The 15,177-nt window shown below is 35.4% G+C and overlaps 1 protein-coding gene across 1 annotated transcript in view; it reads right to left on the minus strand.

The window, feature by feature from the left end:
- LOC118249263 (uncharacterized) overlaps nt 1–15,177 on the minus strand; it is a 94,784-nt gene that overhangs the window by 52,337 nt on the left and 27,270 nt on the right. The window contains exons 15-27 of the mRNA XM_050713909.1: nt 14,665–14,946; nt 13,480–13,635; nt 12,819–13,003; nt 11,789–11,971; nt 10,232–10,323; nt 9,867–10,036; nt 8,901–9,060; nt 7,820–7,899; nt 6,362–6,542; nt 5,068–5,223; nt 3,081–3,214; nt 1,940–2,053; nt 1,174–1,354 (exon numbers count right to left, since the gene is read on the minus strand). Of these exons, the coding sequence (XP_050569866.1) occupies nt 1,174–1,354; nt 1,940–2,053; nt 3,081–3,214; nt 5,068–5,223; nt 6,362–6,542; nt 7,820–7,899; nt 8,901–9,060; nt 9,867–10,036; nt 10,232–10,323; nt 11,789–11,971; nt 12,819–13,003; nt 13,480–13,635; nt 14,665–14,946 (2,074 nt within the window). The remainder of the gene's footprint in view (nt 1–1,173; nt 1,355–1,939; nt 2,054–3,080; nt 3,215–5,067; nt 5,224–6,361; nt 6,543–7,819; nt 7,900–8,900; nt 9,061–9,866; nt 10,037–10,231; nt 10,324–11,788; nt 11,972–12,818; nt 13,004–13,479; nt 13,636–14,664; nt 14,947–15,177) is intronic.

Here is a 15,177-nt window from a genome sequence, read left to right on the forward strand (position 1 = left end):
ACAACAGTTAATAATTAATCTACTGTATCAAGCTCGTTGTTTTGCATTAATAAGGATCCAAGTTTTGGCACACATAGTATATACTAGCTTTGAAAAATGTATCTCAATAGCATATCTAGTCACTGAGCCGATCATTGCCCTGATTTGTACAGCATGTAATCCACTGAAGCATAAAATAGTAGTGTCATTCAATCCATTTTAAGCACTAAATATAAGAAAATTGATTCTTGGCATGCTACAGGTAATTTAATCTCTATTTGAGAAAGAAGTCCAAAAATGTAAAATATAGCTTATAATAATAAAGGTCTACTCCCTGCTGTACTTTATGAATCGAAGACCAAAAAGAAATGTGATTTTCACATCCATATGCATACACAGGTGTTTAATTTACAGCTTAAGATATACCATTAGTATTCATCTCAGTGTCACACTTTCTAATGTATTCACAAATCCAGTCACTATTTCTAAAGCATAATAAAAAATAAATAAATAAAATATGGCTCACATCTTGGTCAGTTAGCTCAGTCAAAAGCTACTAGGACAATACCAGTCTACATTAGGAGCACGGCTATCAAACAGAGTTATTCCACTCTGCAAAGCTCCAGAGAAGCCCTGCCTATGACACTGAATCTAGCTTTGGACCACCCAGAGCCAGGCAGACAGTGAGAAACCAGACAGGACAGAACAGAGGGCTGCTCTGATGATAAAACGCCTAGAGACAAGACCTGTGACAAGAAGGGAGGCAGCTGGGCTTATTTAGTCTGGCAAAGGGATGGGGCGGATCTGATAGCTGCCTACAGCTATCTTGAAGGCAAATGGCAAAAATGAGAAACACAAACCCTTCAACACAGGCATACAATACAAGGACAATGTCCACAAATTGCACACTGAGAGCCTCAGGAACTGCTGGAAGAGGTTAAGTCAGCTAGGCTGGGGAAAGGTGGAGGTTTTGAAAACTGAGCTAGACAAAGCCACAGCAGATGTGATCTGCTGTTAAGAACAGTCCTGCTTCGAGCAGGAAGCTTGTCAAGATAACCTCCAGGGTCTGCCTTGTCCAACCAATATTTCAATGATTCTGTTACACCCATACGTGACTACCTCATAAAATCCCAGCTGTAACATTGCATGCATGCTTTTCTAAGCACAGACTGGAAATGGTTTGTGGTACTTCACCTTCCCACTTCTTCAGGCCATTTCTGGATACATCTTTCCATTGCAGTCCAGCCAAAAATGGCATGCGGTCATTATACTGCACCTTAAAGTTGGTGCTGCTCTGCAAATAACCCTGAGAGCTGTGCGAGTGCTGCAGCTGGGTTCTGTAATTCATCTGCTTTTCCACAACTTGCACAGTAAACTGGAAAACAAGTGAAGCAAATTTAAATAAAAACAGGATCCCATATTCAGAGCTATCTAAGCTAACACACACAGTAACAGGAAGGTCACAACTGCCACCTCTGCTCTTGACATTTGCCATTCATTTTACAGATTTTCATGAATGCTGATGAATTACAGATTGAGATTTCTTTAACGTGCATTTGTTTTATCTACTGGGGATTCAAAAAGGATATTTTCCACTAAATTTTGGATCACTTACTTGGTTAAAAACAATAATGTCCATAATTCTATGTCAGCCCATATTGTGATTACAGATAAAATTTATGTTTAGGTGCTCTCTATGGGAATAGAATAATGACAACCCTCCTCAGAAAACTATCATCTATTCTAATACAGTAACAGAGGAGATCTGCTACTTTAAGAAACAACACAAAAATTTACATGAATAGCTTCTGTAAGAACTTCCTACGAATAAAACATCACAGGATATGCCAATATAAATGATTATTTTCTTTCAGTTGGTAGCCCATAGAATGCGCTTTGAAAGAAGATCATCTGTTAAATATTAGAAATGAAGGTTTTACTCTTTAACAATCACGATTACCTCCATGAAATAGTTGACTAGTGAAAAACTGGAACTATTCTTTAATGTTTGGCTGATCAGTAGTTTCTTCTTATTGTTTATTTTGTTCCAGTGTTTCCCATAGTTCACTTCCATCTGGGAGGAAAGCCAAGATGCACTCGCATCATGTTTCAGGTGAACCTGAAGAATGAAAATCTGTCTTTTTCCTGTAAACCATGCTTTCTCATTTAGTTACTGTTGTTAACTGGCTGTAGAAATGTTCCCAAGTAGCAAGCAAGGCTAAAGAAGAAAGGGTTGCAAATTTTCCAAAGCAAAAATCAAGTTCCATCAGAATATGTCAATTCAGACTACAAATCCCCAAAATTTTTGTCCATTCACTGCTTGTCAAATTGCTATTCTCAACAGCTAAGGCAACTGCACTCCCAATGGACTGCCCCGCATGGATTCACTGTGCAGCTGCAGAGTCTGGCAAGATCCTGCTACATTGGAAATCTTAACATTGGTGGGCTTCAGTCCAACTTGGATGAAAAGCAAAGCTGAAAGGATACAAAATTTCCCTTTAATTCAGAAGCTTATTTGCCATCCAGCTCTCTAATCTGCAGTGAATATCCAGCATTAATGGTAATTTCCCTTTGCATTAACCTTTGTCTCTGTACAGTCTGCAAACAAAGATTTTAAACAGATCTGCTTTTCTGCATCAGAGGCACACACTGAAATTTATAAGAATAAATCCAGATCTGAACCAGAAAACTAATAAAAAATCAGGTTATTTTCAAGACATAGGACTTCTAATAAGCAGAGTTTCTGACTTTTAGTTACAAGTACTGAAAAATTAGATAAATCACAAACTTATTAATACTATTGTTTTACATAAAACAAAAACTTCCACAGCAAACATTCTGCAGAAGCTCTGTGCATTTATACATTAAAAATGACATCACTGAACAGTTCCATCACTTACAGCTGCAATGGATTGCACAAATTAGCAACATCACTAGATGCCTATGTCTATACAGAAAGAAAAAAGAAACAAAAGATGAGAAGAAGATGACTGATCCAAAAATGACATCTTGGACATTGCTCTGTTTAAGCCCCTCAGTACATGAGTGACACAAATTTACTCAGCACACATATAAACAAGTGCTTTGGTCAGTACCTCTACCTTGTGATTATAGGTTGGAGTCTGCATACAATGAAATTCATGGCCAACATCAAGTTTGTACAAGTCATGTGCACCTGTCTTCTCTTCAACTTTTTGCCCCGTACTGCATTCGTGATGAAGGGTTTTTGCCTCTCCTGTTCAAATTAAATCACAAAGTTATCTGTTCAAATAATTCAAAAGTAAGCATATAAATGTTAATAATAGAAATCTAGAGCTGGCTTCAATGCTTCTTTTTTTTTTTTTCCCTCAAAAAATATTGAAGTGAAATTCATCTGTTTTCACAGACAAATACTTGTTGATTTATCCTAGGAATCCAAAGGAAAGCACACCTTTAATGAACCTGCATTTAAGAGTAGTGAGTTTATATTTGCTAGATGACTTAATGAGTGAATTACATGATGAAAATGAAAACACTACCATAGTAGTGAACAAAAGTCAAGTACATATCTAATTAATGTAAAAAGGTCTGGCAGTATGTTCTGCAGCCTAAAGGTACTGACCAAAGTTTGTGAAGATCAGTACCAATATTGGTATAATAGCAGCACCATGAAGTTCAGCTCAACAATCATCTCCAATAACTGCCTAAGACCTAGACACATTTTAAAGACTACAATATTGCTGTTAAAACGCTGTTTCTGATACCTGAGCTTATTTTCCAGCTAGTCAGCATATATCCAACCTAACAACAATCAACAGCTTTGCACTGCTGAGTGCAGACATGCTATAAGACTTTGGGGAAAAAAAATGTATTATCAGTTACAATTTATTTATTTTTCCCCCACAAGCTATACTAGAAATGCAAATCCTAGCAACAGGCTCTACATATAAGAGTTTAGGCCTGTGTTTATTTTATACTCTAATAAAAAATTAAAATATTTCCAATTTTAGGCAATTGGAAACAGATAGTTTACATTAAGAATGGAATGAATATAATCCAATGATTTAGGCTGATTTTGTTTAAAAGAAGCAAAGGCTATGCTTAGATGTTTACTCTGCCACATTTGCAGGTCCTTTCACTTTTCCTTTAGAAGTAAATAATTAAATACATAAATATATTAAAAACAGAATAGATTTATTATTTAAATTGATTTTTAGCTAAGTGAAACAAAAGTGGTATACACTAATCACTTTTAACTTTTGCACTTTTCTTGGTGTCTCACAATATTCAAAGATTTTTTGTTACCACTCAGTTGCTGACATCATGACATGACACTATATCTCAAACAAAAAACAGAAATGAACTTCTAGACTTTGTGGCCCCTGAGAAGAGCTTAAAATAATGAATTTGAAGTTTCAACCACTGAGTATGAGGACTAATTTATTTTTCAAAAATCTAGTACTTCACAAGAAAACACTTTCTGACTGCTGAATAGTTGCCAGACTGGGCATATATCAAAATATGACTTAAGCTCTAAGTACATAAAAGCATAATTATACAGCTATAGCTAGACATCACCTAATACTGTTATAAGTGTTCACATATGTTTCTGTCTGCGTGTGTAAAATATTTTAATCAGCATGCCATTATTAGCAAAATGATGGGGTCATACCTGTGTAGGTTTAGGAAAACTTTACTACTCATACTGTTATACATCTTCTCTGAATGTGCAACATACTTTACTTATATAGTCACCCTACATTGCACATCATGACCAGCTACTACAACTGTTCAATATCTTGATATAATTGTATTAATGTTTACCTGCTTTGTCCAATAAAATTAAAACAGTTTACACCTTGTGGCCAAGAAAACACAGTTGTTTCCTGGAAACAACCCCTCATACTTTTAAATGAATGCATGCACCCATTTGCTTTGCATAAGCACCTGAGAATGTCAATTAGGAACAACTCCTATTTAAAAAGTGAAATTTAAATCAATGTTGGACATACTTGTGAAAAACACATTTTATGTGAATTTTGAATGCAAGTTAATTGCAGAAAAATGTGAAAAACAGAATGTTTTTACTTTCCTTCCTTTTCACTGTACCTAGAAGTCCGTATTTTATCCTCAGATCATGAGACCACAAGCCGTCACGTTGCTGGAGAAGACCAGTGACGTGAACTCCAAGAACACCTGGAAGGTATGTCTTCCCTTCCAATGAGTATTGCCTCAGCTTATCATCAAACTTTTTCTCCAGAAATGCTACAAAAAGAGAGGAGCAATGATACACTGGTGGGATATGTAGTTACTTCAGCTAGAAAATGGAATACCACATTGGGGAAAACGCAAATGTGTCCTGTTTCACCCAGTCTAACTGAGGAATCCCACATACTCCCTGTGTAGTAAACAAAAAGAGAGCTGGATGTTCATACTCTTTCCCTGAACACATATACAGCCTACATAGACTACATTTCTCAGATACTGCCTAAAGTTTCGTGAAATGAATCCAGCCAAAGCTGTTTCTAAACGGGAACCAATTCTAAGAGATTGATCTTTTAATTAACTAACAGCTAACGTGGAGATTTACTTCTACATTAACTCAGAGCAAGGTTGTGGCTTTGCAACAGAAGAGCTGGTGCAACTAGTTCTCAGGGATAAGAATTTAAATCAGATCAGCACCATTTTTAGATGCAGTCACTGGCACTCCATGTAACAGTTAAGGTGAATATTTCACTAAAGGGTGATCTTCTTAAATCCATTCCTTAAAAGATAGTTTTATTTGAAAATATTGGGTAAAACATTGCAATGTCTTTGCCACATGGAGACTACAGTAAGAAATATTAAGGATAAAATGAGAGCCTTAGTCTTATGACACTGGTTTATTTCACAGTATTTATTTACGTTTTAATGAATTGATGTCATATAAATAGTTAAGTCCTTTTTCTGGTATTTTCTCTTACATTTTCTTCTTACTGTATGTTTGAGAAAAAAATGATTTTAAGATTTTTAGATTTAAGATTTTCTAAATAGAGAGTATCTGGAGCTGAGCTACATATTTGCATCTCTGCACTGCTTTGTACTAACACAAGTGAACAATAGAAAATACTGTGAGAACCATTTTTGATGTTTTGTTTTTGTTGTTTTAAGTGCTTCCTTACAACTTATTTTCTCCCCCCTCTTCAACAGTAATTAGAAACAGATATTTATTTTACAATTTATTCTACAATTTCTATTATTCTGAAATACATACTAGCACTAATTTATAAAGGAAAATCATTTTAAAAAGCAGTCTTACTGATTTGAAAGGGACTTTAGAAATGCATGTCCAAGCCCAGGCAATCTTAATATATAAGGGCTCCAGAATTTACATTTATATGGCAAATACTTATTGTCTTCTAACCTGATAGAAATGCAGCATCCTTCAACAAATTATTCAGGGATACTGAAAAAGCTATCTTCTTGCCAAGTTGTTTAGTGATGTTTCCTGACAGAATGATAGGACTGCTTTGCTTTATCAGCTTTAACTCCACTTGGGTCATGTATCTCTGCTCTCCATTCAGTATTTGCAAATCTGTCATACCCTAAAACAAACAAACAAATGAAAAACAAAATCCCAAGCCACTCAGCACTAGAAACTGATTAAGATTTGAGAAGACTTGGGCATTTCAGAAATGAGATGAGAGAAGAAGAAAAGAATTTTTCCTATACACCCCAGGGGAAAAACAAACACCCCTGGGGAAAAACCCCACCAAATAAACAAAAAATAAACAAACAAAAACAGCATAAAATTTGCCATTAGCAAGCAATGGGGAAGGAGGATGGATTTATTTTTATTTATTTTTCCATTATACAAAAATCACAGTGGTGTGAGATGCTGATTTCCTTCACCTCCTGCTGGTTTCAGTAGTGACTGAAATCACAAAGAATGTTGTAACACTGGGCCAAAAAATAATATGGTATTATTGAAAATATTGGCAGCCTCATAGTAGGGAACTAGATTTAGGTTGGATTAGATGCAAATGCAACAATCTGCAACACTAATTAGTGTTTGGGTTTGTTATTCTACTGAAGACCAGGAGAAACATCAACATTATTCTAGAAAGAAAAAAAAAATCTGTTTAAGTAATGTGCTCACTGTAGGAAAACACAGTGTTTGAAATTAACTGACTTTGGAGGCCCACATAAGACATGCATGGCATGCTGCTGTGGCTGTCAATTGCATAATTAAAAAAATTGCTCAAGTCCTGGAATAGAAACAAAAATGCTAGTAGAATTTCAGTTATTAACTCCCACATGCATTTTTCCTTGCTTTTTCATCTCTGAGTTTGAACACTGGCATGCTCTTGCTTATTTCCCAATGCTTAAAAAAAAATAAAAATTTTATATGATATAAAGAACAATATCTTACAGATTCTTCTATATATTCTTCTATCTATAGACTCCACAGACATGAAGATATTAGCCCAGGTTTACTCAGAGTCTCTACGCACGGCCAGAATACAGGTCTGAAAAACTGTGTGACTGCATATGCACATAATGAGCCAAAGTCCACAGGAGTCAATATGATCTTCTCTACTGACTTAACATTGGAAGCAACCCAAAGGTTTTGAGTACATCTGAATGTAAAAAATTTTTTTTGGGTTACTTGCAGAAGCCATGCTTTAAAAGCTTTAAAAAAAAAAAAAAAGAGCAATTTAGCAGAATCTATCTCAAAAATATGTAATAAAGAGTATTGTTAATTTCTCTGACAGATTGCTCACAAAACTATTTTTAAACACATGTATTTTATTTCCTCTCTTTTCCATGCTTTTATTTGAGTATTCATCCTAGTACCACAGCTCACGATCTGAAAACATACCTTAATGTAATATACATCTTGGTCATCTACTATCAACTCCAGGTATCCAATTCGTGAATATTTAGAAGAATCAATTTTCCCTTAGAGAGAAATAAAACTGTTTACTTTTTCTGGACATACACCATTTAGCAATGCTTCATAAAAACATATTCCAAAATGTTGGTTGCCGTTTCTGTGAGCAACATTTTTACATTGCAAAAATGTAATAAATATCAGAGCAAAGGAAAAAAGTTAGGAACAGAGTTTGCAAAGGCATCAAAGCATTCTCAGAATACATGCCTCCTTTTGAAAGGACATTCTGAGAATTCTCATTGAGAAGAGGCAACCAAGCTGTCTCCAATAAACCAGCTTAGTTCTGGAAGTGGTTTACACACTTCCTTTAGGCCTTTGTTAAGGCTAATAAGCTGTGTTGTGCTGTGGAGACATTCTCACCCAAACCTTTGCAGAGTATAGGCTAATCTTCCGTGCAAACCATTTGAAAATAACTGGGATTACAAATATAAAATAAATAAAATCTGGAAGGGCAAACAAATTCTAAATATGTGATTTGGTAAAATACATAAAAATTTAAAAAAAATAAATCAATCTGACTTTGGCAGAAAGTACATTTTTGTATAAATCTAGATGTCTTGACCAGCACGTCAAAGAAGATGAAATATATTGCCTATATTATTACCATACATTTATCACTTCATATTTCATCTATATTCTTGTTGATTTTATTTTTTTTTTACACTATGATTGAAATGTTACTTTTGATTATAATGCACAACAATATTATAATCAGTACTTAGTTCATTTGGCAACAAGTAATTTCACATCGTAACTAACATAATACAATACAATGTGAGTTTGTGAACCCTGTACTGAAAAGCTGACTCTCAAAAATAGGAAGTCTGAAATGCAAAAACCACTGGGAATGAGTGTTATCTAAAGCAGTAAACTGAATGACTATCACACAATAATTTAATTTTAGCATTAGATTATTGACTGAAATATATTGGCATTTCTCTATTAATTCTAACGAAGCTCTCCTAGTTGACATTAACTGATGATCTGGTTCTTAGGTGAAAGAACCTACCATCGATCTCAATTTTTTTCTTTGGTTGTATGAATTGGATTCTAAATTTCTTCTGCGGGACATTAAAGTTTAGGTCAACACCAACATCCCTTTTCAATTCTGACTTTGGAGTCCCAATGAAGAAGTGAAGGACAGCTTCGCTTGGGATCCATGAATCCTCCTGAAAGAAAGAAAGGATAACCACGTTTGCAAGTGGCAAAGCATTTACAAAACAGTCTGTCAGAATGAGTTACATCATATGATCCTAACGACCTTTACAGCTATAAAGCATTTTCAGCTATCTGCTTTTCAAGTTTTTCAGCAACCATACCACAGATGTAGCCCCTGTGGCAGATGACTTAGGGGTACATTGTCCCACTATGGCCCAGTGGCACACAGTAGTTGAAAGACTGCTAGTCCCCTCATAGTCCATTTAATGATAATAGGTCAGGTGTAGCACCTAAGCCCACAACTATGTAACACTATTTTAGAAAAAGCCATATATTTTTGCTGTCCCCTGCAGACAGTGAAAACAACTCCTTCCATGGGCTTGCCCAGATGAACACATTAAAATAACTGGCAGCCTTCTAGAATTGATCCACTGGAGCCTAAGTTTTGCTTTTAAATAGGGTGGTTAATGTAAACTAATAATTCGGGAGGGTTTGTTGTTGTTCTGTCTTTTGTCACAAACAGAAAAAAAGTCATCAAAATGATGCCAGATGCTTTAGTCCTGTAACTCTCATCTAACCAAAAAAAAAAAACAAAACAAAACCTGTGCACTGTTTTATATATGAAAATAATATTCACCCACTGTCAGCATTAGTTGTTTTCTACATCTTTTTCCAATATAACGGGAATTAAAGTAATAACACCACAGACTGAAAATTAGTCAAGTTGAATATACAGTGCTAAGATATACCATTCATTCATCACTGTAAGTAAACTAATAAACTTACAAAAGCCAAGGAAAACACAGCATAATGGTACCTGAGGAACATAGTTATATGCAGCTTCCACAACGTACTGCTGTAGGCCTCTGTCTTGCTTAGTTAATGTGACAGCCACTCTTGAAGGTCCAGCAAGAGGATAAAACAAAGCACTAGCTGGGTCAGGATATGACATTTCAGAACACAGCTGCCAACCAGTAAACTCAGACACTAGTGGAAAACAACAGTTGAACACTCAGTTAGAACACCAAGCAAAGAAAACATACAAATGAATACTGCACATTGAGCACTGAAGAACCCCCTAGAAGTAATATGGTAAAGAAGTAATTCTAGTGAATAAAACATCTGTTGTGGATATTTCAGAATGATCAAGATTTCTCAGACAAACTTGATAGTTAGACCTACCTTCCTTCCCAGTACAAGATCTGCTTTCTGTGTGGTCTTGGAAAATATCAACACGTTCAGTCTCACCCACCATTATGAAGAAGAGTTTAGAGCTACAACCAAGAATTTCAAACAGTCACTTAAAACCAATTATGCTAAAGCTACAACAATATATAAACAGAATTCTTAGTTACATGTCATCTTGTACCACATAAGAAACACAAGAAAAATCAAATTCTACTAAGCTCAGTCTACATTTCCACTAATTAGCACTGATTTTTATCCACAATTTCCATGTTTAATTTCTTACTACCATGAGATCCTTCTGTAGGATCCTTTATCTTTTTACAGTCACAATTAGAGCTCTCTGTTCTGAGAAATTTGGTATGGTCAGCTTATTGCAAATCCCTTTACCTTCTGGCTTCTAGATTTTATTTTTTAATTATTATTATTTTTTTCCCCTTAGGGTACATACGGACATGAATTTTGTTCCAGTCCTGAAGTTCTTTCAGAACTTCACTAAACTGCTAGTACAAGAACCACGGTATCTGTCCTTGTTGGGAGCAAGAGGGTTAGTGAAATATCCAGTAGGCTCTACAGACAGACTTTTGTTCAAATAAGGGACAAAACAGGTTTGTAATTACTTTGACTTTTACTCTTCTGGACTGTCATTCATCCTAGCTGACAGAAACAGAATTACATCAGCAAGTTTCCAGCAGTCCTAAAGAAATGGATGGTTTAAATTTAAACTCCACAGTCTTTCCTGAACTGCATATCCTGTAGTACTGCAATGTCCAAAATTAAAATAAGCACAAAGGAATGACAATCCACATACTGAAAACACTTCATGATTCCATAGTCATGCGTAAGAGCCATGCAGTTTACATGTGGTTTTCAATGTCATCACACTGATGACCTCAGTGCCTTCTAGCTGAACTTCTAACAAAGCTGTAAGTCCAAAGAAAAACCAAGAGCCTAAAAGCACAGCTTGCATTAGCACAAGTAATTAATTTGCTTAACATCTGTCAGTTGTGGTAGTATGTATTTGTAACCTCTAACCTTTACTTAACATTAAAGAACCTAAGTAAAAACTCATCAGAAGTGCATGAGCACATCTCATTAGTACTATATTCCAAATTACTCCAGTGTTTTGCTAAATATTATTTTATACCTGGGTTTGGTTAATACCATCTGTAGAAAAAGTATTGCTAAGGTTTCTCTGCACCACTTTAATGCCCTGAATGAGATTACTTTAAGAGTAAGGTTCCAGAAACAGCACTAACGTTCAGTAGGGAAAAACTGAGCAGTATGGAAAAAAATAATTTACATCTTTTTATCACAAGGTTTTAATTTGAGAATTTTACTTCAGTGGAAGGATGTACGTTTTTTTGTTAAAACAGTGTAAAACACAGAATTATTTCCCCTTCCTTTTCTTCTGAATAGCGGATTTGGACTAACAGTCAGACTGAAACAGTTTGCTGACAGAATATATTTCTGCTCTGTTAATAAGCCTGCCAGTCAAGCTCTGATTCAAGAAAGTTATCATGGTTACTAATTTAGGAAGATGACCTTGCTTACCTGAAATTAATTATCTCCATAGATTCTTCTGGGGTGTTCAAAACAATTTTGAGTTCTTGCCCTTTTTTAACCTGGATTCCCCCATCAAGACTAGTAGATGTCCTTATTCCTGTTAACCAGCTTAGGCCAGCTTGTCCAACAGTCCCCATAGTTCCCATTTGAACAGAAATCTGGATAAATGCACTGTTGAAAAATTCAGGTATACATTCTTCTATGAAGAGCACTTTATTTTTAAAGCACTTAATCTAAACCATAGTATTCTTATCCTCTTCAGTAAATACATAGTGTTTGGTGCTCTAGACTATATTCTAGAATTAAAATCATAATGAGTATTTTGTTTCAGGAAATAATTTAAGATATTGTGTGTACACAGACACACACTTTCTAACAAGAACAACAGTAAAATTAAGTGTTGTGAGAGATGTGTCCTAAAGGATTTGAACCCAGACTTCAGCATGAAATATCAAGTAAGGGAAAGTGATTTGGACTAAGTGGTTTGGTGTAAGTTTATCTTTTATATTTATCTATATTTTATATTTACCTATCTATATTTATCTATATTATGCTGCCCATAGTGAAGTTTAGTAAATGTATTCAGTATGCACAAAAAACTACAATAGCCAGGTAAGGAAATGTAGGGTTAAATCATCCAATTGGTTCTTGATCCATAAGCTGTAACTGTATATCTGGTCCTGAGAAAAATTCAAGGTGCTATCCTTGTAGCAGGTAAAGCATACAGGTCATCTGCATGCAAACATTTAGGAATTTGATTTAGAGGTAGGAAGAATGGTCAGCTTGAAACAGATCTGGAAAAGCACAGCAATAAAAGTTCAAAATCAGATTGGCAGGATAGGAAATCACAACTGTCCTTATTGCATAGAAACCACCCAGCAATGTAAGGTTGACTGTTCAAGTTCTTCAAGAATTTCCTAACTGATTACAATGGCATTCACACAGAACTTTCAGGTCAGGAGCTACTACTTAAAACCAGTAATATGTAGAAGTGACATGCATTTGCAGCAGCTATTACCTTGGCTTGATATAGCCATTTACAAAGAAATTTGACTGTTCTTTGAACTCTGCATTGCCTTTCATTTTAACATTGATTGCTGCTGAGGCATTGATTGCCAGTTGAACAGGAAAGCCTGAAATTACTGGAAACTGCAATTCTTCCGTGGCCAAACTAAGCCTTTTATTAAGCTGGATCTCTTGCCCCTGTAGTGGAAAAACAAACAAACAAACAAAAACCATACACACATGCAAAATCCCAGAATTCTATTTTGCATAATAAATCCAACATGCACATTTTTTTCCAGACATAACTACCCAACACATTTCTCTGCTGCGAAATTGTTTTAAACTGAACTGATCTTGGAAATTAGGTAGAAAGCAGCCCAAAGCCAGCATCTGGTTAGGGCATGAGTTCACTACTAGTTCTATCCTGTTTAAAGAAATAATTTTCTATTTAAATGCGGATGGTTTGGAACAGGAAAAATTAGAGGTAAGAACCATTAGACAGCAGAACCAATCCTTCCCTAATTAATCATACACAGTTTAAACCCAACATATACTAGTGCCTTTTAGAGCTCAGTTTAGAGAAACAATAAGTAATATGTTGTATCTTTCATGTATCTGTCAGAAAGTACTTTCTAAAAGCATTTACTTTCAAATAACAAAAAGGTTCCTTTTACCTTCAGAAGTTTGACAGCAAGCTCAGCCAGATTTAAAGAATAATGTTTCATTTGCTTTCTTAAATCTTCACAATCCAAAAAGCTAACTTCATTTCCAAAGATTTTCATGCTTAGCTCACATTTCATCTCCTCCTTTCTCACCTTTCTCTCAGTGAACTGACATGATAAATAAATCAGGAAGAGAAGGATGTTTATATTAAATTTCTTTCAAGTCTATAATAAACAATTCCTCAGTACAGGCTAGGCTAGTAATAAGCAGACATTAGGCTGCCTTTTATAAATATTTCAAGCCCACTTAAGACCCTTGATCCATACCTGCTCTTTCCAGCTAAATCTCGGCTCTATACCACACAAGCTGACTTCCACTATGAACACAGGTAACATCTAGTCCTAAGATGACTGAACAAAATAATAAGTATTGCAGTACATACCCTCAGATATTTGAAACTTTGAAAAAATACCAGGGAATACAATCTCAGTTAACATACCATTATGAGCAACATGATTGCTAAATAAACTAAAACGTTAAAAAAAATAAAATCATTTTCCCTCCGTAGGAATTAATACAACAGGAACGCAACGTGAACGTGAGATCACACTGTAAGAAGAAACTCTAAGAAGATGAATCCTAAAAGGACAGATGGTCTAAGACAAACTAAAGAAATCACAGCCCCCAAGTTTTCCAGATAATACATCAACAATTGAAGTAAATTTCCAAAGCTTCCCTGTCATAAACATAGCTCTCTCCAAACATTAGTTGTTCATGAGTTATTGCACAAAGGGTCAATGTAACATCTGACACAAACTGGGAATTCAGATCACAAACAACATGACTCAGGATCAAGCAACTGTATAAAGTGCCACAGAAGTCAATAGCCAAAAGGACATCAGTAAAGAGACGATCAGTACTCAAAAAAATAAGATGAAGCCCAAAACACAAGCAATACATTCCTGTGGCTGAGAGTCATTGTTTGGAGACAATAACACAATCTGAAAAAATGAAGATATGGCCCTTTGTGCTTTGCATATTATGCATTTGTTAAATGCTGTATGAATGGAAAAGGGTATGTATGCTTTTTGCAAGGGAGGCATATTAATGCAAAACAACCGTTCAATACTAGATGGGGACCTATGGTTAACTGGGTAATGTTAAGAATTTTTCCAAGTCATGACACTGTCAATTACCTTCTTCATTAACTCACTCATCTTGCTATACTTTTGACGTGGACAATTCTGGTTAGCTTTTCTCGACTTTGGCTTGCTAGCCGTAGTTACGAGATGATCAGCAGGGCTATATTGCTTAAAAGTCAGCTTCCTCTGCTTGACTTTTCCTGTTGTTTGCACGGGGCGTCCTGACTTGTGGTTTCTTTCATTGCTGTTTGCAAAAAAATTGTCACCAAAAGTATCAAACTTCTGCCCCAAAATCTTCTGCATGACAGCTTCAGCATTCTCTAACCGTACACCAACCTACAGGAAAGCATACAGCATTCAAAGGCTGAAAATGAGATGCATAAGCAATGTACAGTTCTACAGGCAGAAACACAGCTAAAAATACATCAAGATGAAATGTTTAGGTTTTTGTACAAACGAGAATTTGCCATACAAAATCACTGGGGTCTATAAAGTATCTTACCTCTTTTAGCATCCAATACTGGATATTTCAGTACTAAATCTTACTAGTAAAAACACTTTAGTTTG

This window comes from Cygnus atratus, chromosome 15, assembly GCF_013377495.2.
Source record: "Cygnus atratus isolate AKBS03 ecotype Queensland, Australia chromosome 15, CAtr_DNAZoo_HiC_assembly, whole genome shotgun sequence".
Classification (NCBI taxonomy): Eukaryota; Metazoa; Chordata; class Aves; order Anseriformes; family Anatidae; genus Cygnus; species Cygnus atratus.